The 25,590-nt window shown below is 62.6% G+C and overlaps 6 protein-coding genes across 6 annotated transcripts in view; 4 read left to right on the plus strand and 2 right to left on the minus strand.

The window, feature by feature from the left end:
• GAL3ST1 (galactose-3-O-sulfotransferase 1) lies at positions 1 to 6,217 on the plus strand. Its single transcript, XM_026040199.1, has 3 exons — positions 1 to 93; positions 3,722 to 3,855; positions 4,893 to 6,217. The coding sequence occupies exons 2-3, from the start codon at positions 3,731 to 3,733 to the stop codon at positions 6,040 to 6,042; spliced, it is 1,275 nt and encodes a 424-aa protein (XP_025895984.1). The 5' UTR covers positions 1 to 93; positions 3,722 to 3,730; the 3' UTR covers positions 6,043 to 6,217.
• Positions 6,134 to 12,125, plus strand: LOC112947994 (zona pellucida sperm-binding protein 3-like). Its single transcript, XM_026040194.1, has 8 exons — positions 6,134 to 6,209; positions 8,645 to 8,841; positions 9,210 to 9,322; positions 10,201 to 10,305; positions 10,522 to 10,630; positions 10,976 to 11,067; positions 11,555 to 11,685; positions 11,992 to 12,125. The coding sequence occupies exons 1-8, from the start codon at positions 6,134 to 6,136 to the stop codon at positions 12,123 to 12,125; spliced, it is 957 nt and encodes a 318-aa protein (XP_025895979.1).
• Positions 12,126 to 13,466: 1,341 nt separating this feature from the next.
• On the plus strand, positions 13,467 to 17,986 carry LOC112947976. The gene is made up of 8 exons (XM_026040171.1): positions 13,467 to 13,518; positions 14,237 to 14,443; positions 15,022 to 15,202; positions 15,434 to 15,542; positions 15,867 to 15,958; positions 16,329 to 16,423; positions 16,836 to 16,913; positions 17,137 to 17,986. The coding sequence occupies exons 1-8, from the start codon at positions 13,467 to 13,469 to the stop codon at positions 17,415 to 17,417; spliced, it is 1,095 nt and encodes a 364-aa protein (XP_025895956.1). The 3' UTR covers positions 17,418 to 17,986.
• Positions 17,987 to 18,282: 296 nt separating this feature from the next.
• On the minus strand, positions 18,283 to 19,490 carry MTFP1 (mitochondrial fission process 1). Its single transcript, XM_026040173.1, has 4 exons — positions 19,434 to 19,490; positions 19,145 to 19,289; positions 18,859 to 19,074; positions 18,283 to 18,636 (listed from the first exon to the last, which is right to left on the minus strand). Exons 1-4 carry the CDS (start codon positions 19,483 to 19,485, stop codon positions 18,561 to 18,563), a joined length of 489 nt encoding a protein of 162 aa, XP_025895958.1. The 5' UTR covers positions 19,486 to 19,490; the 3' UTR covers positions 18,283 to 18,560.
• Positions 19,491 to 20,310: 820 nt separating this feature from the next.
• Positions 20,311 to 25,584, minus strand: SEC14L2 (SEC14 like lipid binding 2). The gene is made up of 12 exons (XM_026040187.1): positions 25,576 to 25,584; positions 24,161 to 24,236; positions 23,536 to 23,579; positions 23,279 to 23,338; positions 22,993 to 23,181; positions 22,313 to 22,408; positions 21,854 to 21,914; positions 21,688 to 21,771; positions 21,331 to 21,437; positions 21,097 to 21,236; positions 20,801 to 20,970; positions 20,311 to 20,628 (listed from the first exon to the last, which is right to left on the minus strand). Exons 3-12 carry the CDS (start codon positions 23,545 to 23,547, stop codon positions 20,477 to 20,479), a joined length of 1,071 nt encoding a protein of 356 aa, XP_025895972.1. The 5' UTR covers positions 23,548 to 23,579; positions 24,161 to 24,236; positions 25,576 to 25,584; the 3' UTR covers positions 20,311 to 20,476.
• Positions 24,306 to 25,590, plus strand: part of RNF215 (ring finger protein 215) — an 11,681-nt gene continuing 10,396 nt past the window's right edge. Inside the window, exon 1 of the mRNA XM_026040195.1 lies at positions 24,306 to 24,404. Within this exon, the coding sequence (XP_025895980.1) occupies positions 24,306 to 24,404 (99 nt within the window). The remainder of the gene's footprint in view (positions 24,405 to 25,590) is intronic.

Here is a 25,590-nt window from a genome sequence, read left to right on the forward strand (position 1 = left end):
GGAGCATCATCTCCCTGCCCCGCCGGCCCCCGCTGCGCCCTGGCGAGCCGAGAAGAGGGAAGAGAGCAGAGAGCAGCTTAAGGAGCGGAAAAGGTGCCGGGCTGCGGGTGCTGGACGGGGATGCAGGCAGGGCCGGGGTGGCACGGGGCCGTGGGAGCAGCCGTGGGGACATGTCCCCTCCCTGCGGAGGTGGCTGCTGTGCTCCGGCTGGGAATTTCAGCTGGGTGGATGAGGGCCGGCRACACCGCTAACGGGAGCAGGGGGGAAAGAGCCTCAGTGTCTGCATTTCTATTCCCGCGCTATTAATAATTAAGCCACTCGCTTAAGGCAAAGTCAATAGAGGAGCTGGGTTGAGAAGTGTTTGCAAGAAACACGCCAGAAGTGCCAGCCCGGGTGGAGCCCGACATCCGCTCGGCATCCCGGCGCTATCGCTGCTCGCCCCATGCTCTGCCTCGCTGCCCCGGYGCGGCGGCAGCCGCACGGACACGGCGCCTGCAGGGCCCGTCCTGGAGAAGAGGGAGGCTGGGAAAGGCGGCCGAGCCTCCCTCTTTAGACATGGCTGGCACTGCCCCTTTCTGCCTTCCGCCGGCTGCCTGAAGCCGACGGTTCCTAGGGCAGCGCTGCCTCCTCYGCACTTCCCTCTGCCCCGGGTGCCTGGCGCGGCGCTTGGCGCTCCRGGACAGGGGGTCACCTCCGGGCAAGTGTCCCCTTCCCCAGGGCGCCTTTGCACTGAAACCCCTGCAGAGGCCTTGGCCAGGACCCGYGGGGCTGAGAACTGACGGTGCTGCTGGACGGGGTGGTGGTGCCTCTGATCGCTGCCCGTCTGTGAGGCGCTTTGCGCCCTCGCGGTGCCCACTGCGCCTTCCCGATGGCCGGAGCCGGCTCTTGCGGCGGGGACAGGCCCTGACCACCGCCACCAAGGGCAGAGGAGGTGACACACAGGGCCTGCAGTGCCGGCTGCCCGGCGGGCGCCCCGGCGCCGGCGCTGTCACGTTCCTGGTGTTGGTGTCGCGGTGGCCGTTGCGGTGTTGGGTGTCGGTACCCGCTGCTGCCGGCCCCGGGCACCGCTCACGCAGCCCATTCATTATTCATGGGGCTGGAAGTCGCAGCCGCACAAGAGGAGCCGGCGGCGCTGGGCRCTCCGCTCGCTGCCCTCCGCCCCCGCGAAGCAGGAAAGGGGCAGCGGCCGGGCCGGGAGCCGGGGGCGCCCAGCGGGCCAGGGCTGCCCTCAGCGGGCGCCGCGCTGGAGGAGGCCGCCCGCAGCTGGCATCGGGCGGGTAGCGTTTCTGCTTGCTTCCTGCCTCTGCAATCCCGGCAAGGGGGTTGCTGCGCGGGGGGAGATGCAGAGCTTGGGAAACGCGGCTCTAGGGGAGCAGCAGTGCCGCATGCACCTTGTTTAGGGCTGTTGAGATGGCAGCGAGGAGCACGGGCCGCATGGCCGCGCGGCAGCCAAGGAGCTGCGGGAGGAACCCTTGGCACGGCTGTGCTGGCGGTGCGGCCGGGAGCCTCTCTGCTGCGCTCCGCCTGCTCCGTGCACTCTGCCAAAGGAGGTGAAGGGGGGGATGAGGGGGCTGCTCTGAGGCTCGGGACTGAAGCTGGCCCGTGAATACGGAGTGACGGAGCTGCCCCGCRCGGTGCTGTCCTGCACCTCCCGCTCGCGGCTTTGCCCCCGCGCCRGCGCTTTTCAGGGGCTATTGCTCGGAGCGCTGCTCGGAGCCCTGCGGGCAGCGCGTCCCCGCGTCCTGCACAGAGGACAGCCCTGCTGCAATGCGGCGGCTCGCGCGCCAGGAGAGCAGCTCCGGGCTCGGGCAGCAGCGCCGGCCTCCTGCGCCGCGGCGGCTGCGCCGGCAGCCGGGCAGGTGCCGGTGCCTCGGGACGCGGTGGGCAGCGTGGGCTGGGGGCTGCGGGTGCGCGGGGTCGGGGCGGCTCCGCGCCTGTGTGCGGCACGGTGTGCGCGTGTGTGTGCATGAATGCGCGTGGAGCTGCGTGTGCGCAGGGCTGCGCCTGTTTCCCTGCGCGTGCAGGACGTGGATTCGTGCCCCTGAGTGTGGGCACGAGCGTGCGTCGACGTGGGCACGGCTGCGCTGCTCTGCGTGCAGGCGTGCTGGCCTCGGTGTGTGTTCCCATCCCTGTGCTTGCGTGTGTGCATGCACGAGCGTGCACAGGTCTGCGCGCGTGTGTATGAGTGCCCCGGGCATAGATGCCTGTCTGCGTTTGTGCGTGAGTGCGGAGGGACGTGTGTGTCCCTGTGTGCGTGCACACGCGTTCGTGAGGCGGCAGCAGTGTGCGTTTGTGTCCCTGCGTGTGCCCAGGTGTGCCTGTGTTCCCGGGCACGTGTGGCTGCGCAAGTGTGCGTGGATGCGTGGCTTCCCTGCGCGTGCACACGAGTGTGCAGACACGAGTGTGTGTCTGTGTGCACGTGTATATGTGCACACAGATGTATGGATATACACGTGCATGGGCACACGTGTGCCTGTGCCCCTGTGTGTGTGTGTGTGTAAGCACATGCATTTCTGCACGTGTGTAGACATATGTGTGTGTGTCTGTGCACAGGGGCTTGTGTACGGCTGCCGTGCAGCACCTTTGCAGAGCTCCGTGCTGTCGTGCCAGAGCTCTTGTGCCCATGGGGGTGCCAGGGGCATCTCCTGAGCATGGAGCAGTGGGACCTGCTCAAGCGTGTGCAGCATTTGGCCCATCCATGGTGCAAACCCGCAGAGAAGCTCTCTGTGCCAGGGCAGCATCCCCAGCCCTTGGGAACGCTGACCTTCAGCATCTGCCTTCATGCCAGTGTGGTGTAAAGCACTGATGATTCAAAGGGAGAAGTTCAGGGGAAGGGAAATCCTTAAAATACCTCGGAGTTGCTCAGCTGTTTGGAGCCACCACTTCAAAACCTTGCCGTGCAGTGAAAATGCCTGTGCTTTGCTCTGCATTCCCAGAGCAGACCTGAACCTCTCCTGCATTAATCCAACACCATCCTCACTGAAATCTTCCCCTCAGAGTCACCTTTGGAAAACTGTCCTTGTTGGTAATTTCTTTTTCTGGTGCATGGAGGAAGATGCTGGTTCTCCATGAGAGAGGATCCCCACTTTGCAGCTGGAGATATTCAGACCATGGCTAGAGAAGTCCCTGAACAACTTGATCTAGCTTTGAACTCCGATCAAAGGAAGRGGTTGCACCAGAGATCTGTGGAGATGCCTTCTAACCTCAGTCCTTCTGTGACTCTAAATCACCAAATACCACTGACCAGAGCCAAGATCTCTGCCTCCAGCAATCCCCTATATAGGCGCTAGACTGCCAGTAATACCAGTTGAATCCTGCCTTGGCTCTGCTACCTGTTAAATCCCTTTAAGGATCATCTCATTTCTCCCACCTCGTTTCCAACCTCAGGCTTTTGGTTTTGGCAAGGAGGTTGTCTTGCTTTTGTCCTGCTCTGCAAGAATGCCACGGTGTGGGCCGGGAATCCAGCCACGACGCTACCTGAGGACATGTTTGTCTGTCGTTCTCCTCTCCCAGAAGCATCTCCATGTCTCCTCTGATTCCTTGGCACCTTCTGCGCAGCATGATCGCCCTGTGCAATGGCCTTAATTGGGTGTCATTTGATTTACGGTTGTATCTTACATGATCCCTCAGTCCTCCACTTTCCCCGCGTTCTGTCCGTCTCTCTGCCTCCCCTGCCTCTGCTGTCCTCTTTACTAACGGCTCTGCTCTCTGTCACTTGCAGGTGACCACAATGTTGCACCATGGCAAGAACTGGAGGTCCATGTGTAAGGGGCTCGTCCTGGGAACACTCCTGACCAGCTTCATGCTGCTGCTCTACTCCTACGCCGTCCCACCCCTGCAAGTCAGCATGACAGAGTAAGTGCACGTCCTACACACATAGCCCAGCACAGCTGGGCAGCCCGGAGCTGGTCACAGAGAGGACAGCTGCTCCAGGGTGGGAAGTGCAAAGGTGGCCTTGGCCCCTAGGACAACCTGCTGGGACCCAACAGTGTGCCTGCTTAGTTCGAGGCTAGGCAGAGGGGCAGCTGCTTTCCATGGGTTGCCAACACATTCCTGAGCATCCAGCATAAGTGCCTACAGTTGAGCTTAAAAACCTGTTATATAGACACTCTTTATCTGGGGTTTGTCCTTCAAAACCGTGAGAGAACCACTGTCACGTGTCTAATACTGCCTCACACAGAAGTGATGACAGGTAAGTTCGATGCCCTTCGCAGAGGGACCTTGCAAAGACTTTAGGTCATTCCTCATGGCAAGTAGCTCAGCATATAAACGTGCTGCTGAACAGCCTGGGCATGGTGGCTGCCCCGGCACTGCTGTGCTGGAGCTTGGTGGTGCTGACTGCAGGGTTGAAGCTGGATAACGTGACCGCAGCAGAAAGGCTCCCGGTACCCTACAGATTTGGGAAGGGCAGAGAGACACCACAGTGCCTTCCAGCATGGTGTCCATGCCAGCTGCCTGGAGGGAAGGGGCTCTTTCTGCTTGGGCTGAGTGAAGTCCCTGCTAATCCTTGTCCTGGCCCTTCCTCGGAGGCCAAACGAGGCTGGGGATGTTACGGTGCAGTCAGTTCTTTCTAGGTCCCTAGGGGCAGCCATGCCAGAGTGAGGAGTGAATGGGATCTTCAGCAGGATGCTCCAGAGCATTGCCAGAGCAGGAAGTTTCTGTGAAAAGGCAGGCCCCGCTCCACCAGTGTGGCTGCTGGTCAACATTACACGCTGTGAAGAGTGGCCAGACCTGGTTCTGGTGCTGTGGGCTGTGCAAAGCAACACGGCAGCCTCTTCCCCGGGGATGTGGGCCAAGCACCCTTCCCCAGTGCTGAGCTCTTTGGGACTGGAAGCCAAGCCAACCTCACCAGAATGTCCTGTTGGTTTTTTTGTTTGTTTTCTTCCCGCCAGGATCCCTATCCCTTATTCCTGCTCTTCCTACCCAGCCCAGGCCAAGGTGCCAATGGAGGCAAATGGCACCCATGGCTCTCCAGGACAAGGCTGCCTGCCCAAGATGGACATTATGTTCATGAAGACACACAAGACAGCTAGCAGCACCATCCTCAACATCCTCTTCCGCTTCGGAGAGAAGCACCGCCTCAAATTCGCCTTCCCCAATGGCCGCAATGACTTCTACTACCCRTCCTACTTCGAGCGGAGCCAGGTGCAGCACTACCAGCCAGGTATGTGCTTCAACATCATCTGCAACCACATGCGCTTCCACTACGACGAGGTGCGCAAGCTCCTGCCAGCTGACACTGTCTTCTTAACGGTGCTGCGGGACCCTGCCTACCTCTTCGAGTCTTCTTTCCACTACTTCGGGCGAGTCATCCCACTCACTTGGAAGCTGGCGGGGGAGGATAAGCTAGCAGAGTTCCTCCGGGACCCCTGGCATTACTATGACCCTAATGGGTTCAATGCTCACTACCTCCAGAACCTGCTTTTCTTTGACTTGGGCTACGACAACAACATGAACGCCAATAGCCCACTCGTGGAGCAGTACTTCCAAGAGATAGATCAGCGCTTCCACCTCGTCATGTTGCTCGAGTACTTTGATGAGTCCCTGGTGCTGCTGAAGGACCTGCTGTGTTGGGAGCTGGAAGACATCCTCTACTTCAAGCTCAATGCTCGGAAGGGCTCCACTGTCTCCAGACTGACACCTGAGCTCTATGAGAAGGCTACTTCTTGGAACCTCATCGATGCCAAACTCTACCGCTATTTTAACGCCACTTTCTGGCATAAGGTGGATATTTATGGGAGGGAGCGAATGGCAAAGGATGTGGCTGAGCTGCAGCGGGAGAACGAGAAGATGAAAAGCATCTGCATTGATGGGGGTCACCCTGTGGATGCCAGCGCCATCCAGGAGTCCTCCATGCAGCCGTGGCAGCCACTGGGGGAAAAATCCATCCTGGGCTACAACTTGAAGAAAAAGATCAACAAGAAGCACCGCAAGTTGTGCCGCAAGATGCTGACACCTGAAATCCAGTACCTGACGGACCTGGGGGTCAACCTCTGGATCACCAAGCTGTGGAGCCGTGTGCGAGACTTCCTGAAGTGGTAGGCAGGGAAGGGCAGCGCCTCTTTCCCTCCCCACCTAAAGAAAGAACCAGGTGCTTTCGTTTTTCTTACTTCGTGATATCTTTTGGTTGGACATGAGCAGAACAAGCTTGAGACTCCTGCAGGGAATGCAGCAGTCCTTCTCCACGAAGACCTGGACACCCAAGCAAGGTAGACCTTGCACTGACCTCCGGGACCCTCGTTTGGGGCCCCGCTTGGAAGGGAGGCTGCAGGGATGTGCTGCTTGTCCGCGGGGCTGCCCGTGCCCCTTCGCACCTCACCCCCTCAGCAGGGTGCAGCCATGGCCTGTAGCACCCATGGGCAGGTCCTGGGAGCAAGACCAGGTTGTAACCACTGTCAGCAACAGGTTCTTCAGGGATTACGTGGGTTTTCTGTTCCAAGAGAATCTGTTTCTTCCTTCCTTCCTTCCACGCAGGAGAGCAGTATTTGTGAGAGACAGATCCCCTGTCATCTCCTCCTCGCAGGACCAGTGGCAAGTCCTCGCACTGGAGGTCACTCAGGACAGCAGGAGCGCACACTGGGGCCTCTGTGTGCGTGGACGTGTCGCGAGGGCGCTGAGCTCGAGGGAAGATGTGCTGGCTTCGCTCGCGCCACTCGGTGCAGTAGGTGTCCGAGTGCAAGGCAGCAGCCAGGGCACCCGCGACGCTCCGGCTGTCGGTTTCTCCTCGAGTCCCCCATGGTGCAGCCCATGCCCAAGCCCTCCACGCAGTTCAGTCTGGTCCCAGCCCCAGCTCCGCGGGTGCATTGAGCGCTCAGTCCCCAGCCTGGCCTTGCGTGTGGCTCCAGGCAATGCTGCCAACACAGAGCCAGCTAAAAGATGTGGCAGATTTGCACCATCATCCACCCTTGAGCTTCACRAATGTGAAAAACACCCTGAAAACCCAGAGCTGCCCAAAGGGGCTGGCGGTCCTTCCGCTCAGCAGCCGGGGTGCGGGCATGAAGGGCTGGYGCCAGTGTCACAGTGTGAGGACAGCTGTCCCCAGCCAGCCGGTTGCCCCAGTTAGAGGGCCCTGTGGTGCCAGTCCCTCCTGGGGATGCCCCGGGGGGACGCCAGGGCCTGGTGAGAGCTGGAGCGGGCGCTGGGAGGAGGTGGGTGCYGGGCAGCAGCAGTGAGCGCCCGAGGGGCCGTGCCCGCCTCGGGCAGAGCGGCCCGCAGCACCGGCGCGGCACCCTGCTGCAGCGCCACGGGCAGCGCGGGAACACGGGGCAGCTCCACGGAGAGCACAAAACCCATGGCACCCTCCGGCGTTCGGCCCGGGACGCAGTGAAAGCGGCAGTGCTCTGCCTCGGCGAAGCAGAGCCAGGACCTGCAGAGCGCGGCGGAGGCCGCCCGGGCGAGTGGGTCCGCGCCCCATATGGGGCCAGGAGGCGATGCCTCGAGCTGGAGCTGGGGGCRATGCCTTGGCATGGAGCTGGGGCACTGCTGGGGCTGATGCTGCGGGCGGCACGGCAGCCCCCGCGGCAGCGGAGCAGGACCCGCGCGTGGCCCCGCGCCGCGGCGGGGCTGCCTCCCCAGCGGCCCCCTCGCCGCCCCGCCACAGGAAGGAGCCGTCCCCGCACGCCACGTCCTCCATCGGGCAGCGCCACGCGGCTGATGGAGCCGGCAGGGGCTCCTCGGGGCGGCTGGTGCCCCACGCAGCCCCGGCGCGAGTCCCCCATGTGCACATGGGTCCTGTTCTGCTCTGTTCATAAGGAGGAGAAATAAAAAGCAATTCTACTTTTGTAAAATAAGTGTATTGTATATTTGGCAGTTTTTAATATAAGAATCATCCAGCTGGTCTCCATTGGTCTCGTTCTTCTCTGTGGGGAGGGGGGACAGGGACTGAGAGAGCCACCCCAGGCCCGCAGTGCCAGCCCCCAACCTGGCCCTGCCACCCGCCTGTCCCCAGAGCCGCCGGTGCGGGGGTCCCCTCGCCGCTGCCGCCACCCCATCCACGGTGCTGGAAATGCCTCCCTGGCGCCGGCATCCCGGCCAGCGCAGCCCCGCGCGCGCCCAGCGCTCAGCCCTGCCGGTGCTGGCACCCCAGGCTCCGCTGGGGACCCCAGGCCTCGGGGACCAGTGGTGTTGCTGCTTCCCGGTCTTCCCCATCCCACTGGGGAAGTCCAGGCGCCCCCCGGCCTCCCCAGGGCTGCAGCCCGCCCCAGTCCAGGGGTGCGGGGGCTCAGCAGGCCTGGTGGGCTGGGAATGGCCCTTCCTGCGGGCTGGAGCTCCCGCCCGCGGAGAGGCACCAGGTAACTCGCGGCAGCTGGGAGACTCCTGCGCCCAGGGGCTGAGCCTGGGTGCATGGGCACAGGTGCCTATATAGCCCGTGCTGGGCCAGCCCCACCTCTGGGTGCTATGGGGCTGCACATGGGGTGYCTGGGGGTGCTAGCAGCCTGGGGGGTGCTGCTCGCTGCTGAGAGAGGTGTGCGGGGCCTCCTTGGAGGCTGGGTGGGCCTCCTTATGCCAGGAGGCGGGCTGGCCCCTGCTTGCCGTGGCTCTGGCCTCCTCCACTGCTTTTCCCCTCGCTCTTTTGGGGTATCTGTCAAACTCTGAGGGTGATGGTTTTTGGGGCTCCCGTGTCACTGTGCTCTCTTCTGCCCAGCTCCCCCCGGCTTGGTCTCTTATGAGTGCGAYGGAGCCAGGGTTCGCTTGGCTCTGCGGTGGGACCCCCAGGGGCAGGGGCTCGCCCTGGGCCGGCGGTCGCTGCACCTGGGCAGCTGCCCCCCATCCACCATCGACAGCCAGCAAGGTCTCCTGCACTTCCAGTACGAGACGAAGGACTGCGGCTTCTCCCRCCTGGTGAGTCAGGACGCTTTGGGGGTGAAGGGAAGCTGAAGAGGCTGCCTTCTCCAGGGGTCGAGGAGGGATGCCCTCAGAGGGCCTGGAGAGGAAAGATGCTCCTCTGGCTGTGGAGATTCTCTGGCCCTCACTGGAGCTGCCAGCCCACCATCCCAGGCTAGGTGTCCAGAAAGGCCAAGGCCTGCATGGCGTTGGACATCCTTGGTGGTCATGCAGGTGGTTGGTGTGGCCTGGCCTGTCCTGAGCTGCCTGCTCGGTGGGGATGAACCATCCTGGGAGGCAAACATGCAGTGGTGGAACCCTCATGGTAGAGCAGCAGAGACAAAGGGATCTGCTGCTCTGACTTCTGCTGTCCCTGCTGCCTGCAGGTGTCTGGGGATGTGGTGGAGCACTTTGCAGACCTGCGGTACTGGCCACCCTACAGCAAGGGCAGCTCCCATTCCAGCCCGTTTGTTGAGAGTATCAGTTGCATCAACCATGGGTAAGTAGGCAGGTCCTGGGGTTGCTTGGTTCCTGGGTGTCTCATCCTCCCACCTGTGCCCCATGGGTAGCACCTGTGACCTCTACACTGTCCGCATGGAGAATAGCCCTGCGGCAAGGTCTTGGCTCTGGGGTGTGACCAAGCTGAGGAAATGCATCAAGGATGCTTTTCAGGTTGGGCCAAGAAGCTGAGAGCTGGGAAGAGGTTCTAGGCTGGCCAGAGATGGGGAGCAGCGACGTGCTGTCCMTGTTGCCCTAATGAGACCTTCTCCTAGGGGAAGCCACTTGGCTCCAGTGAAGGCCGCCCCAGAGAGGGGCCAGCTCTCTGCCTCGGGTGTGCTGCAAGTCTCAGTGGSCCTGCTGAATGGTAAGAGGGTCCCTCTTGGCCAAAGCAGTGCTGTGCCAGCCAGACCGTGCCCAGCATTTGTCCAGCTCTTCTAGGAGACTCCTCGAGACCCACGAGTCTCAGCTGCTTCCTGCAGAGCCTCACACTTGCAGATTACTGGCCTTGTTGAAGCATCTATTGGGATGTAAGCCCCCCTTGCACTAGGTCAGGGATGCATCTTCCTCAAGGCAAAGAGAGATGAAGAGGATGGTTACCAAGGTGCCTTGTACAGAGTGGGAAGTGTCCACTAACTCCTTTTGAGGAAGGAGATAATTTCTCCAATGTGCCTTCCCCAGCCCCAAAATAACAGGGGACCTTAGAAGGGCACCAAGCAGATGGCTTGTCCCAGTACAGCATGAGAAGCCTCCATCTGCCAGTAYTTGTTCAAACAAATGTTAACTCGTGTGCTCACTGACTGCAGACCTTGGTGCCCCACCAGACCCACCAGTCTTCCTGCTGGGCTCTCGGATCCACCTTGTATTTGCTGTGGCCAGGCACTTCCACCAGCCCCTGCAGATCTTTGTGGATGCGTGTGTGGCCGCTGCGACACCAGAGCTGCGCAAGTCCCGGAGGAGGTACCCTATTATCACAAATCATGGGTGAGTATCATGAAGGTCTAGGCAGTGTCTGTTACTGATGGATTTGTGGTGAGGCCAGGGTCAAAGGAAACTTACTAGGACAGTTGAGCAGCTCTGAAAGCTCAGCATGGTCCTGCCATGGGCTTGTTCTTGGGCTGGCTCCAACCGGAGGAAGAGGGAGATAAGGGGAATGTTGAAAATGGTGACTGCAGGACTAACTAGGCTCTCTGGTTCCAGATGCCTTGTGGAGGGTAAGGTAGCAAACTCCTACTACTTGCCAAGAGCAACCCCTGAAGTTCTCCAGCTCTCTTTGGAGGCCTTTGAGTTTGTTGGTGCAGGCTCTGGTGTGAGTAAACAAGTTGGGTCTGGAAAAGGTTTGGGAGGCTTTGAAGACTGCAKTGTTAGTGGGAATACAGCAAGGAGACTTTGATATTCCTGTTGAAAAGCTGGTTGCCACAGTGGGARGTGGCAGCATTCAGCCCTGGATTTCCTTATTTCCAGCATGGCTGGTAAGAAGTCCTACATCTCCTGTGGAGTGCCACATCTCCTGTGCTGAGCGAGCAACCCCAAAGCTACCAGTTGTGGCTACAACAGGGCTGGGCTTAGTCCTGGTCTTTGCCCATCCCTGCAGAGAACAAAACCTCCAGGCTGAGGGAGGTGTCTGGACACATCCTTGTCTCTTTCCTTGCAGATCTACCTCCACTGCCAAGTGCTTGTGTGGGACCCCACACTACATGCGGATGCCACCAGGAAGGCCTGTTCATTTCACAGGAATATGGGCAGGTACTGACCTGTGGGAGACGCTGGCCTCCACGAAGAGAGCCTTGGTTGGCCCTTCTTGTAGGGCTATTGCACTAAGTCACATATGTCTCTGTGGARTCCCTGAGCCCTACTGCTGATAGAGTTTGCCCCATACTCATGACAGCATCTGGGGCTTGCGCCTGCACTCCTCTTCTCCACCCAACACACTCTGAAGCAACAAGAATGGCTGTACTGGTGTGATGTTGAGTCCCAAATGGTCAGGCTGAAGCAGAACTGCCAGCACACTCTGCTCCGCTTGTCCCTACAGTGCCAGGAGGTGTGGGGGGCCGTCCCTGCCCTGTCCCTGTGGTCACCAGCTCTCAACTGCTTGTGATGCTGCTCGGGGACATGGGGTGTGGGGGATGAGGTCCCTGGAGTATCTCAAGGTGCCCACCGCCCATGGGTTTTCCTGTGATGACCTCCATGCTGGGCACAGCAGCATCTCACTAGTCCCTGCGTTGCCTCTTAGGTGGGAGCTCCTGGATGACCCCTTTGCAAACTCTGTGTGCGACTGCTGTGACCACCACTGCCCTGGCACCAGCTCTCGGGCCAGGAGAGACACACACCATGAGGACCCCTTAGCAGCCTGGAATGATGAGGGTGAGCCGTGGATCCCTGAGTTGGGAAGCCTGGAGTGCTCACCTTTCCCCACTCACCTGACTCCCATGGGAAGCAAAAGAAAGTGTCCTGGGGTGCAGGTCCCCTTCAGGTCCCTATGGATGGTGTCACCTTCTTGACAAACCAGAAGCAGCTGTGCTGGGAGTGGCATGTTGGCTTGAGGCCATGGATGTGCCAAGGCAGCCCTGGGGATGGGGACTAGGCCTGAGCTTGTGGGGGAGGCAGGATGCAGCTCATGGAGTCGGGGTTCACTCCCCACACCCCAGCGGAGACTTTTTCCTTTCACAGGCCTCTTGGATGAAGACCAGCTTGTACACACCGTCTTCGTCGGTCCCCTCAAAGTGCTGCGCCCAGCACCAGGGTCTGGTAGCACTACACCAGACCCCACCATGCCTGCTGTGGTGGGCAGTCATGGAGCCTAGGGGGGCCCTACACCAGCATGGTCACGAGGAGCCATCTCCTGCTGCCTCGTGCTATCCCAGCTCATCACAGGCTCCCTCTGAGTATGAGGGCCCTGCTGAGGGCCTTGGCTCCCTGCCTTGCAGGGAGGGGTGAAGTTTGACTGTTCAGTGTCAAGGAAGAGGTCAAAAGCCCTATTAAACTCCTTCCACACTTGGCCTGTGTGTGCAATTACTTGAGAGCAGAGGGGTGGGGTGGGGTGGGGTGCTGCTGGGGGGCTCCAAGCCTGGAGGGGCTGACCTGACTCTGCCTGGCCCTTGGAAGAGGGTTGTGCCCCTCCTGGCTACCATGGCCCCTACAYGGTATAACGCTTGCCACATACTTGCCACAGGTGTCCCCAGGCTGGCCCGTCTCAGTCCCGAGTAGGGTGAGACCATGTGTCCCTGCCCTCACCTAGTGCAGGGGCTTACCTGTGTAATGAGCTGGGCTCTGTGTGCCCCCCAAAACCAGGGATGGGAGCCCTGTGGCAGCAGGCAGATGTCCTGGAGATGCCTTGGGGGCTGCACCTGCATTGGGGTCCCTCCTTGCCAGGAGAGGACAATTGAGTGYGCTGGGGCTCAGCCCTTTGCTTGTTATGGTGTGTACTTCTGGAGGGTGGGAGAGCTGGGGCTTGCAGGGGCTGTGGGGGCTGTTCTGGGGCTTTGAGGCCAGCTGAGGTGGCCAGGAGCCACGGTGGAGGGTCAGGTCTCCATCCCGGCTGGGCTGCTCACGCCTCTGGCCTTGAAGAGCAGTGAGGAGTAAGGACCATGAGGAGCACGGTGCAAGCCAGGCCCTAGGGCACAGCGGTCCCCAAAACAGAGACTGGCACAGTCCCCTGAGCGGTACATGGAGAAGGGCTCCGTGAGGCCCCGCTAAGCACGGCTGGTTTTGAAGAAACGTGGCTTCATCCTCCCGGTGGCACCAGAAACCCGCTGGGCTTGTGCAGGGCCATGTTCCCGCAGCGTGACCGCGGCGGACAGCAGCGACCCTGCACACTGAGAGAGCCCAGGACCTGTGGGGACCCACCCAGCCCACCCCAGTGTGACACAGAGGAAGGACATCGCCCCGCTGCCACCCCAGCGGGGCTGAACACAGCTAGGCCAAGGGCCCTGTCACCTGGAGAGGGCTCCTACGAGGGACAAGGGCACCCCCAGCCTCCTCCATTCCTGTGGCTCACCGTTCTGCCCTGGGGCCTGCAAATCTGTCAGCTCGTTACTTTGTGAGAGGGCCTGGCCTAGCAGAGCGCCCACCTGGGCCTCGTTTGCACCCAGTGTCGGCCTTTTTAAAGGCCCCCAGGTGTGGGAGGCTGGAAAGTGTCTGCAAGGATGGAGCCTTGCTGGTTGCTGCTGGTGTGTGGGGCTGTGCTGGGGGTGGCAGGTGAGTGGTGATGGTGGGACTGGTGACACAGCCCTGGTCATCTCCCCTCATCCCTCTGGAGGGATGGCTGGTGGGACCTGTGCAGGGGGTGGTGGGTCTCCTGCATGGGCTCTCCCTAGACCCTGCTTATGTGAGCTGGAGGGCTGGAGAGGAGCTTCCTGCAGGTTTCCCTGCACTCTGGTGCTGTGGCTCTGGAGCTCTAGGGCTTGTCCTTAGCTCCCTGTGCCTGTGGCCACTCCTAGTGCTGCTGTTCCAGAGATGCTCTCCTATCTCTTCTGCCACACAAGTAGCTCCAGGTCCAATGCCAGCTGGGGCCCTGGTGCCACAGGGAGGCTCTTAGTGTGGCCAGCCTGTTCCCAAGGGTGCTTGGTGCCAGCAGCTCCCTGGGGTGCCTGAGGGCAGATCTGCCCTGCCTTTGGGGCAGGCTGGGGAGCCCTTTGGGCAGCACCACCTCTGGCTGGGCAATCTGGGCCTCCTGGGTGCCCTGCACTCCCTGAGCTGGGGCTGCCCCTCTCTGCAGGGCTGGGGGGGCTCTGCAAGCAGAGCATGGCCCAGGCAGCCGCTTCCTGGCAGCCTGGGGAGGTGCAGGACMGGTGTCCCGCTCCGAGTCCCTGGGGAGCGGATCCCGGCATCCTTGCTGTKCCCGGGACATGCTGCTTGGGCTGCTGCGTGCTCAGCTCTCAGTCCTGTTAGCTGAGCTCTTTGCTTCTCACTGCAGAGACCACGACGGCTCTGGCTATTCTGGCATCTTCCCCTCCCACCGTGGTGGCTTCCACAGCGTCCTCCAGCGTGGAGCCAAGGGCTGCTTCTGCCCTGGCTGGTGCCCCAGGGCCTGACCCAGCCCTGACCAAGGCTCGTGCTCACCTCCGTTCAGAGGAGCCACGGATGAACTTCTCCCTGAGGCTGGTGGATGGAGAGCACGCAGGTATGTTCTGCGCTGAGCCACCAGCTCTGGAGATGAGAACTGAAGGTGGGGCGAGACAGTATTTGCCCAGAAAGCCTGGGGGCTGCCCAGCAGCAGCTGGTGGTTTCAGTGCTAGAGACTCCAGGCAAAGGGGGCCATCGCTGCCAGACCATCATTAGCCATCGGCTATTTGCAGGGTTGTGGGAGGTGTGGGGCTTTGAAGAGCCTGGAGATGTTCCCCCATCACATGCTTGGCACCATGACCTGGCTTTTGGGAGAGAAGAGTGAGTGCATGGCTGCTCCTTGCCAGCCTGATGGGTGACATGGTCCWTGTGAGCTCCTCGGGAGAGGACTAGGACAGAGTTCTGGTGCCGGAGAGCAGAAGAGCACGGGGGCAGAGCTGGCCCGGCTCTTGGGTTTCTAGAGGCAAGGGCTCACCCTTGTGGTGGGCACCAAAATAACATCCCTTTGGGTGGGTGCTTGTCTTGTGAGGGTGGAAGCAGAGATTCTGGTGGGCACAGATGTCTGCTCCACGTCCCAGTTCAGACATGAGCGGGTCCAGAGCTGTAGCACTGAGCCAAGCCTCCTGTCTCTACCAGGGGATCCCAATGACGTGAAGACAACTCATGTGTTCATTCCTGGATCTCCCATCCATGTGGAGGCCAGGGTGGAGTTCAGTCCTGGCATCTCCCTGAAGATCTATGTGGACGAATGCTACGGGACAGACTCCAAGCACCTAGGCCGCTCCAGGAGGATCTACGTGGTTGTGAACAACCGAGGGTCAGTGACTGTGCAAGGACGGGGATAATGACAGGAATGAGTGCTGTGTGACCAGTTGTTTCCCTAGCAGCACAGTTCAGACACYTCCAACCAGGGCCATGGGTCTGCTCCTGTCTTTTCCTGGAGAGCTTCTGCCCCCATCTCTGCTTGGGAAGTATATCCAGAGCAGAGCCTGGAGTGGGCTCTAGAGATGCCTCTGGGTTGCTCATGGGTCTTTGGTCTCCTCCCCAGATGTCTGCGTGCCCAGAAGCTGGGGAGTGTTACCTGGCACCGGAGAGGGGCRTCTGCCCTCCAGCTGATCATCCCAGCCTTCATGCTGAGCGATGAGCCTGAAGAAGAGGTGAGGCTAGGGAGCAGGGAGGAACTTGGTGGCCAAGGAGAGGCCCTGATGGCTCCAGGGTACCCAAGTGCTGTTCCTCCTGTTCCCTTCCCTGGCTGTCCCTGCTCCCTCATCCTTCTCTGATGTGGAAGGATATGGAGGTGCATGGTAGGCATGTGAAGCAAGCAGAAAGTCTCCAAAAGTGACTGCAGCTCAAAGCAAGGATGTGGTTTAACCAACACCTTGACTGGCCCAAACTGCTTTCTGCCCATGGAATCACTGCCCTGCAGTGGTGCTTGGGCCAGGCCCTGTGCAGCCTCTGAGGATGGGCTGGTGTCTCAACAGGTCTTCCTGCACTGCCTGCTCGCCGCCTGGGGCACCGAGGCTGCCCGAAGGCATGGCCAGAAATCCTGCTACTACAGYGATGCCTCTGCCAGGTGGGCTTGGCCTCTGGGGGGGGCTCCCTGCCTGCTGTCCTCACCTGAGTGGCTACCAGAGCACCCATGGGTGCTTTGGGCAGAGGTGGCAAGAAAGCCATAGGGTTCCTTTCCAGGAACTGAACCTCCCCTCTTGCTTTCAATGCTGCATCTTCTCCCACAGTAACTGGGCAGCAGAACCTGCCTCTAAGCACAGGTGAATGGAGAAGGTGCTTTCTGGAGCCCTTTCCAGGGAGTCGCCTTTCCCCCTTGGGAAAGCTGCCTCCTGGGCACCTCAGCCCTGGAGGTCTGAAGGACCTGCTGGAGCTGCACCATGTGGGTCCTGGGGATGGGGCATGAGGTTCCTCAGCTTCCCCCCTTCTCCTTTCAGCTGGCAGAATGTGGAGGACCCTTCCCAGAGCGCCCTGTGTGACTGCTGTGACGCTCATTGCCCTGCTGGTGGTGGCTTCCCTCGAGAGCTGCCAGGTACCTGCCCTGGGATGCCACCTCTGGGGCTTTCTATGGGCACATCCTGACAGGGAGCTCTTGGTCCATGACTGCTGGTGGCTTCTCCACAGTGACAGCTTGCTCAGCCAAGGCCAGCTGAAGTCCTACAGGGATCTGAGTAGCTGGGCTTTCTGTCAAGCCATAGCAGGGTGATTTAGGGCCCTAAGACTAGACACAGCCTACTGGAGAGGTTGGAAGCCCCTAGGAAGCTGTGCAGGACCACTTGCTGCTGTCCGCAGGTGGAGGGTGCTCTCCTGCTCTGGGAGTCCTGGGCCRTAGGAAGGGAGCACCCCTTGCTCCCTTGAGCTGAGGCGGCTTTTGGCTACAGCGTGCTGTCACAACAGGGGCCAGGGACATGATCAGATCTCTAAGGGCCTTGTCTTTGTTGAAGACTTCCCAGGAGAGGGGATGCTCCACCAGAAGATGGTTGGACCTCTGCKGATACAGAAGGAAACACCATGGTATGAAGGTATGTGGACAGACCTTGCACTGCTGAGACCTGGGSCCAGGTAGCTTCATAACTTTGCAGTCCTTTGTCTCGTTGACCTAGTTYGGCCCTGAGGTGTAGAGCTCTGGTTCTTGGTGGCCTCTCAGCCTGGGAGCAAGCGCTTGCTTCCTCCCGAGATGAGGAAGCCCAGGAGGTGCAATCCTATCCCGTAGTGCAATCCCCCAAACCTCTCTTCTTCCTCCAGCACGGTGCCACACGGTGAAGAGGCTCCTGCTGGCCAGCACGGYGTTTGTGGGCAGCGCCCTGGTGGCAGCTGCCCTCCTGGGAGGCCTCCTCGTCCTGGGCTTGGCCGTGTCCCGCTTGCACCGACGCACCGGGAGGCGCCGGCCGCTGAAGACGAGGCAGCGCTACCCCTTCCACGCAGAGCTGCAGACTGTGGTGGGGGCTCTCGCCGTCTCCGAAGGCTCAGGGAAACAGCAGGAGTCCAGTGTAGATTATTCCAGCCCAAAGCACGGCACAGCTTGATGCCCGAAACCCCTCTTTCTCCCCAGTACAAGTTAATTTCTCTAAAGCTTGTCCTGCAGCTCATTCTCCCTTGCAGGAAGAAGTAGTCCCCCAGAGACTGAAGGGAGCCGTGCCGGGCAGCCTCACCCAGCGCTAAGGCACGGCAGTGACACATCCACTAGGCCAGCTGGCCCTGCTTCCCCAGCCTGGGCTGTGCAGTTCCAAAGTGGRTGTTGTAGGAGGCAGCGGCTCCAGCTGGGATGAGCCTGCCCTGGAGAACCAGAGCTGTGGGCTGCAGCAGCCGAGCAGGTCTGAGGTGGTAACTGCTCCCAGGCCACTGTCCCTAGGCTCTCCTGTAAATTGGCTAATGGGTTGAAGAGAGTAAGGGCATCCTTGATGCCTCTGGGACATGAATAGGTTCAGGGTCCTGCTGTTGGCCACTTGGGYTGTGGGCTGGGACATCCAGCTCTTTGTGAAGGGGCCTTCCTGCTGGTACAGAGGAGGATGCAGGGCTTGCTCTCATCACCTGAGGGCTGTGGAGGGCTCCTCATGGCTGCTCCTCTCTTCAGGGCTGGGTCTGGTACAAGCCCTGAGCTGTGGCTAAGAGGAAGGTGGTGGGAGCAAGGCTGCATGGCCTGCTAGGCCCATCCACGCAGGAAGAGGAGCTGTGTGCCAAGAGCTGAACCCGGCTCTGGGCCCAGGATGCAGCAGCTCCCTGTGTGGCTGAGGCTCCTGGCCTCCCCTTYGCGCTGGGGCCAGGCTTCCCCTGGGAGGGGACACAGGTGACAAGTCCTGCTCGTGGCAGCAGCACTTGAGTGTCCTATACACCACACAGAGCCAGAGTCGGGTCAGATCTGAAATGTTTTATTAGGACCGGTCAGGGTGGGGAGAGTTGATGGGTGCTGGCAGAGCAGACCCCGTGGCCGGGGCTGCCCGGGGGCTGTGACCTGAGCATGGCTTCACAGTGAACGGATTTGGGCAGCCTCAGTCATGGAAGGACCTGGGTTTCCTACCAGTCCTGGGGCCGGGAGGGTTGGGCTCTGCCGGGAGCCCCCAGTGCTGCCGGCCCGGCGGGGCTCTCCTCGCCAAGCTGAGGCTGCTGGTGCGGGGGTGATGCACTGGGAGGAAGGAGCAGCTCCAGGGGCTGGCAGCAGCCAGGGCAGCTCAGCTCGAGGAGCGAGGTTCTCCCTCTGTGCTGTAGAGCTTGCGGATGCTGGAGTCCATGAGGAAATCCACAGACCTGGGGAGCAGGGGAAGCTGGGTCCCAGCTGGGGGCAAKGGGCTGGGAGCTGCCCCTGCTCAGGGCTGTGTGTCTCCCACCTGCCTCCTACCACAAAGAGCACGGGGGGCTGCTTTGCTCCTGCCCCAGCGCTCCCAAAGATCCCATCCCAGCCCGTCCTTTGCAGGGAGGGAGGAATCCCGTCCCCTGGCCCCGCACGCATGAGGCCGGGGCCGCACTTGCCTGTCGATGGGCTTGACGATGAAGGGGATGGYGGAGAGCCCCAGCGCCGTGGTGAGCCACTTGCGCGCGGGCAGCGGCCAGCGCGTCAGCGCGCCCAGCGCGTASAGCGAGGCGGCGCACAGGCGGTTGATGGTGAAGCCGGGGATGGCCACGGAGGCGAGGCCCTGCCACACGAACGTGTCCACCACGGCCGCGCCGACCCGCGCCGGCCGGTCACGCGCGGGGCCCTGCGGGGAGCCAGGGAGCCTCGTGCCACGGGGCGGCCGCGCGCGAGGGCAGGGCGCGCGCGCGAGGGCTGCTCACCGCCGCCGCCTTGCCGCCCTTGTGCACGGCGTCCGCCGCCACGTAGGCCGTGGCCACGCCGTAGCTGGCCCACACGAGCGCCGCGGGCACCACGGCGCGGAACGACTCGCCCACCTCGTTGGCGTAGCCTGCGGGCGGGACGGCTCAGCGGGGCCGGGCTGAGCCGCGGGCTCCCGCGCGCCCCCGGGTCACCTTGGCGCCGCCGCCCTGCCGGCTCGGCGCACGGGGCCGGCGGTGGCGGTGCCGGCGGTGGCGGGGCCGGCCGCGCTCACCCAGGTAGCGCAGCCACGTGTCCCGGTACGGGTCGAGCTCCTGCGCGCCCATGGCTCCCGCCGCGGCCGCCCCGCCCGCCGGGGCACGGAGGGGCACACGCGCCTCCCTCCGGCTGCTGCGCTTCCGCCCGATAAAGACATGGCGGCGCCGGCGCAAGTGCTGTCAGCCACGTGACCCCGGAGGCGTCCTAGGGGCGGGGCGAGGGCAGCCCCGCGGAGCGCGCTCGGGCCTGTGGCGGCGCTGGGGACACGGCGGGGCCGGGGCCGGGGCACACGGCGGGGCCGGGGCACACGGCGGGGCCGGGGCACACGGCAGCGGCACGGCCTGGCGCCAGCCCCAGCAGGAGCTGGGTACGGGGCTGGGCCCTGGCCGGCTATCGGGGGTGCCGTTACAGGGCCACGCACAGCCCCAGGGCAGCCCCAGTCGTGGGGCAGCAGCTGGCCCCGTCCCCAGAGACCAGGCAAGACGCAGCTCTGTCCATCCCTTTACTGCCGCAGTGCCGCCCTGCTGCCGGGGCCTGCCCCCCATGCCTRAGGCACCCACGAGTCCTGCCCCTCGGCCCCTCCTTGGCCACAGCTCCGGGGGCTCCGGCCTCGTGGTGGCCCTCAGGGCTGGGGGGGTCTCCTTCRTGGGCCGGTGCTGTCCTTGGGCGTGGGAGAGCAGCCGTTGAGGGCTGCCACACCCCAAAAAGTGCAGGGTGCTTGTGTGCGTGCGCCGGGGGACCCCGCTGAGCGTGGGCAGCAGGGCCTGCCCAAGCCCCAGGGGGCAAAGCACAGGGCTGCCAGGAGGGGCAGGCTGGGCCGGACCTGCCTTCATGGGGCACCAGGGCTAAACYCCTTCCCCTGTGCCCTTGCTGCCTCCCGGAGGAAAGCAGCAAGGCCACCATCACCATCAAAGCGGGGAAGCTGCCCCTGGGCCCTCTCAGGTCCCTTGCTCACCGTCCCCTCGAGGCGGGGTGACGGCGGGCACAAGGGGCCACCATGCCAAGGGCTGTAGCGCAGGGCTGGGAGAAGCCAGCAGGGTAAGGCACCAGGTGCAGGCGTTAGGGGCTGTTATTGAGGGCCACCTCGCTCATCTTGTCGCCCAGTTTCTGGATCTGCTCTTCCGAGCTCTTGTCCGGCAGCAGGACCTCCACGGTGTAGCTCACCTTCTTGGTGTGGATGTAGCTGTAGGTGTTGTCGAAGCGCAGCACATCTGCGAGCAGGAGGGGGTGGGGGGTCAGCACCCCATCCCTCACACACCCCTGCTGCTCCCGGGGATGGCGTGACCCACCCTGAGCCCCCACATCGACCCTCCTTSCTGCCCTGCTGTGGCCGGCACTGCAGGCAGCAAGGTCACCGTGGCAGGACACGGAGGGGACACTCACAGATCCCTGGCGAGGAGCAGGTGAGGGAGCCGTCCTCGGGCACCATGTGCGAGTTGTAGCGCTGGTTGGGGTAGACCTCGGTCATGGCGCCAGCACGCTGCCGCTCCCCAATCTTCGTCTTCAGGTACACCCCGAACCCCACATCAGCCCCTTCTGACTTGAACTGCCACCTGCCAAAAACACGGACAGGCACGGGCTGACGTGGGGAATGGCACCTCCTCCCGGGCCTCGTCACCCCGATTCCCCGCTTCACGAGGGAGCCCCTGCCCTGAGGCCGGCCTGGCTGCCCCCCTCACCTGAGGACACAGCCAGGGAAGAGGATCTCGTACTCGACCTGGTGGGACGAGCCCCGGTTCACCACAACCGTGTGCTCGTACTGCTGTGACAGCTGGTCCCGCACGTAGTACTTGCGGGGCACGTCGCCACCGTAGTTAATCTGGAGGGAGTTGGAACCAGGCAAGAGAAGGGGGCACTGCTGCCACCTGCCCTGACAAGGGAGGGCTTGCAGGGCAGCRGGGATCACCTCCTACCTTGCTTGGGCACTTGGGGTTCCCATCGGGGTCTGTGAGGGTGCCTCCATACTCCACAGGGATCTGCTCAGGTTCAATATATTTCTGCAAAACCTCCTTCCAGTTGGCTAGCAGGGGAGAGGGCAACAGGTCAGGGGGCTTCCTGGAGRGCCAGTACCCCCAGACAAGCCCTTAATCTGGCCAAATGGTTGCCCTGCTGGGACACTCCAGGCTAATGGGGATGGTGGTGTGGAGAGGTCCTCAGGGGATCCCCACAGAGCCCAGGAGCAGCCCATAGGTCTCTCTCCTCCTCTCCAGTTCATGGAGGAGCCAAGGTGGCCTTTGGGACATGGACAACAGGGCTCGAGCTCTACTCACATCCCAGCACCACGACCTTCTTGCGGGTGTCCTCGCTCAGGAAGTGCTTGATGAGGTTGTAGGCCACTGGGAAGATCTTGGGAGCTAGGGAACAGAGGCCGAACGTCAGAGCAGTGGTGGCCCGGAGACACAGGTTTTGGGGGAGTGTGGTCAGCGCTGGTCTCACCTTTCACGATAAGCAGGCGCTTCAGCGACTCGGGGTAATTCTCTTCAAACATGGACAGGAGCTGCAAGATGAGGAGGGCTTCAATCAGAGGGAAGCCCCATGGTTGCGCTCCAGCCCTGAACCTCTTTCCCTGCCCCATTCCTGGGGACACACAGAGGAGTTGGGGGCAGCACATGGGACACCTTGAGCTTCACCGTGAGCTCCAGGGTTCCCTCAAGGCTGCCCTGGACACAGCTAGCTGCGGGGTGGTCTGCCCCAGGCCAGGCTCCTGCAAGGATCTGCTCTTGCATCAGCCCTGGGCAGCGAGTCAGACCGGATCCCCGAGTCAACACAGCAGCCCAGGAACAACAAGGGAGGAGGGCTGTGCACAGTAGCACATCCGTCCCTCCCACGGGGACATGCGCTGGAGACGCCCAGAGACCTCTGCTAGAGGGGCAGAGACACCGGTGAGGCCCTCACCTCTCCGTACGTGTCCACGGCYGGCTTCCAGAGATGCTTCAAGCCCAGGCCCTCGCAGTCATAAACCATCATCACCATCTCAATCTTCCTACCCAGCTGGGAGCAAGGGAGCACACAGGATGTAAGGCAGAGCCCAGCCCCTGTGGGGAGCTAGGCCCTGTGAAGAGCAACGTGCCATGGGACAGGGTGAGTGGGTGGCTACAGAGAGGGACACCAGCACCCTGCGGCGCTGGCCATAGCGGGGAGCCCAGCTGCACCCAAGGCAGATGGGCTTGGTCTGTGGTTATACAAGCAGCCGGCTTGCATGGGGAACTGGTGCTTATTGCCCAAGCACTGCTTGCAGTCCAGCCGCCCACAGCTTCCCACCCAGSCCTTGTCACCCCGTGGCTTCCTACTTGGCCACGCTGCAAGAGCCGGGCACACCACAAGGATGGCAGCCCAACACCAGCACCAGGCCAGAGCCTCCTCCAAAACATCAGCACAGAGAGAAAGGGCATCACAACGTGCGTGTGGAGACTGGGCAGGGATGTGGGGTGGCATGTGCGCTGSTGAGGCTGGACAAGACACAGGCTGGTAGGGATAGCAGGGCGGGACAGGACCTGGACTGGTGGGGATGAGGGCTAGCAGAGCTGGCCAGCGCAGGGAGCCTGTCCGCAGGACGTGGGCGGGCAGGACCTCACCTTCTGGCTCTGCTTCTCACACTCAAGCCGCAGCATCTCGCAGTCACGGAACTTGTTCTTGAGCAGGTCCTGCTTGGAGGCAGAGAAGAGCAGCCCCTTGCCATCCAAGGGCCCGATGATGTCGTACCAGACGGGAGAGCCCTCCCGGTCGTAGCCGCACATGCCCCCGGACATGTATTTTCTGATCACCTGCAGGAACAGGCAGGACCTCAGGACTGAGGAGGTGCGTGGCCCTCGCATGGCTTGTACCCCAGGCCAAGGGACACTCCTCTCAGGGGACACTCACCTCAGGGGGCTCCCAGTTGAGGATGTTATCAGCATCCATGTGCTTCCGGACCTCCATGTGCTGYGAACGCAAGGCAGAGCAAGCGGAGGTGAGGAGAGCCTCCAATCCCACACTGGGACTGGGGGGGCACTCCGAGCCCGACTACTGCGACCCCCTAGGTGAGTCTAGCCGTGGCACAGGGGCAGGCAAGGCCCTGCCGCGGGCCAGGAGCCGGGCAGGGCGCTGGGGTCTCCTCCCCAAGCGCGTCGCCCTCTCACCTTGCGGAGCATCGCCTCCGACTTGGGCAGGTCGAAGCTGCGCGCTGCAAGAGAGCAGAGAGGCTCAACCACGTTGCAGGGGCYGGGCACAACTGCCTCGCTCGCCCAGGAGCTCCCCGCGGCCGCGCCAGACACCCCAGGGGCTGAGCCAGCCCCTGCCCAGGACGGGTCCCCGACAGGCCCCGGGGCACAGGGTGGCCATGGCAGAGCCCAGGGGGAACCCGGACTGTGAGCTCCATTATCACGAAACCTGCTGCCTTTGCCAATCCCGAGTCTTATCACCTTTCTAAAGTCCAAGAGCAGCAGGGTGCCAAGCACGCGGGCCCCGGGCAGCCTGCCCGCCGGGCAGCCCCCATCCCTGGCCGGGCCACAGCCCTCAGGAGCCCACGCGGCCGTGGCCCTTGGGCTCTCTGCCRTCACTGAGCACAAGAGCAGCCTAAGCCCAGTGTTTCAGCAGGACACCCAYCCAGGTGGCTCTGGATGCCCTTCCCCCGATGGCTCCGGGCTGGCATTTCCAGCCCGGCAGGCCRGGAATGGGACCCGTTCGCACTCCCCGTCCACGGTCCCTGGGCTCCCCAAGCCTGCTCCTGCTGCAATCCCACGGTGTGCCCACCCCACACGTTACCTCGGAGCCATTTCAGGAGGAAATAGTCGTCCTGCGAGGGGAGGGAAGGGAGCAGGTCCTTGATATTTGCCCGAAACTGTGGGGAGAAGAGGGTCAGTGGCCAGAGTCCCCCTCGCACCCTCCACGTGGGCCCACATGAGGCACCATGGAGCAAGGCTTGAGACTCGAGCCTGCCAGACACGATGCCCAGCCTTCAGGGGCAGAGGGGAGTCTCATGCTGCACCACAAGGCCAGCRGTGCAGGCGTAGGCGTGATGAGCAGGGCGGTCTCTGCTCTGCTCCCTGGCAGAGGACAGTCTCCCCCAAGCCAGCAGGATGCTGAGCACGGCCCAGGCCATCGCTGAGCCAGCCCTTGGCACCAGGGGTCCCTTGGGACACGAAAACAGCCCCAGACACTGATCCCRGTGTCCCCAGATGATGCGGGACCCAAATCCACCCCCCCATGCCATACCGCTCAGGGGCCTGCCCTTAATGAGGCTGCTTAGGTTCAGATGGCGCTAATCTAGGCACAATTAAACCCCGGATTAGCTTCTTCACCCTGAGAAAAACAACACCGCTCGCGAGGGAGCGCGGCGCCTGCCCCAGCACGCAGGCGCTGCGGGTTTCTGGGCTCGCGGGCCCCGCAGGGATGGCACCAGGGGGGTGGCAGCGGCGCGCCAGGCGGCACCCACGGCCACGCAGCCGCCCCGGGGCCGCCGGAGCTGCCCCCGACGGGACACGGCTCAGGGCACGGGCGGCAAGGCGAGGAGAGGCACCGTCGGAGCCCGGGGCCAGGGCCCGCGCCCCGGCACGGGGCTTGGTTGGCTTCAAAAGCAAGCGATAAGATAAAGTCCGTGAAGTTGCCCTCTCCTCGGGATTAAATTGTGCAGGGAGATAAACCCTCAGGTGGCGGCTGTCAAGAGATAAAGGTGGGACGGGGCAAATCCGTGCGCTGCCGGGACCTTGCGGCTCGCCGGGCCCCTGTTTGAGCCCAGCGAGGCATTCCCAATGGATGTGGCACCCGGGCACTTGGACACCAGCCTCCCGCTGGGAGGCCACCCAGAGAGCGGCGAGCTGCCGTCGCCGCAGGTTTCCCCGGGGCCATGGCCCGGGGGGGCCGCTCGAGCCAGGCCTGCCCTGGCGAAGGGCACGCGGGGTCCCTCGAGCCGCGGGGCCAGCGACACGGGGCGCAGCGTGGGGCGGCCGGGCCTGTCCCCCAGGTTCGCGTCCTGTCCACAGCCGCCTCATCCCCAGCGTCCGGCCSGGCTTGCTGCTGCCGGCCAGGGCTCGGCAGGGGATGTGCAGCGGGGCCGGGGCACCGCGGCCGGGCAGGGGGAGACGGAGAGGCGGGCGGCTCCGCGGCGGGCTCAGAGCCCCGGGACCGGCCGCGCTGTGCCCGGCTGCCGCGCGCCCCAGGGATGCCCGGCCGCGCCTCACCTGCGCCAGCGCCTC

This window comes from Nothoprocta perdicaria, unplaced genomic scaffold (genome assembly GCF_003342845.1).
Source record: "Nothoprocta perdicaria isolate Ctin4 unplaced genomic scaffold, notPer1 scaffold_250, whole genome shotgun sequence".
NCBI classification, from domain to species: domain Eukaryota; kingdom Metazoa; phylum Chordata; class Aves; order Tinamiformes; family Tinamidae; genus Nothoprocta; species Nothoprocta perdicaria.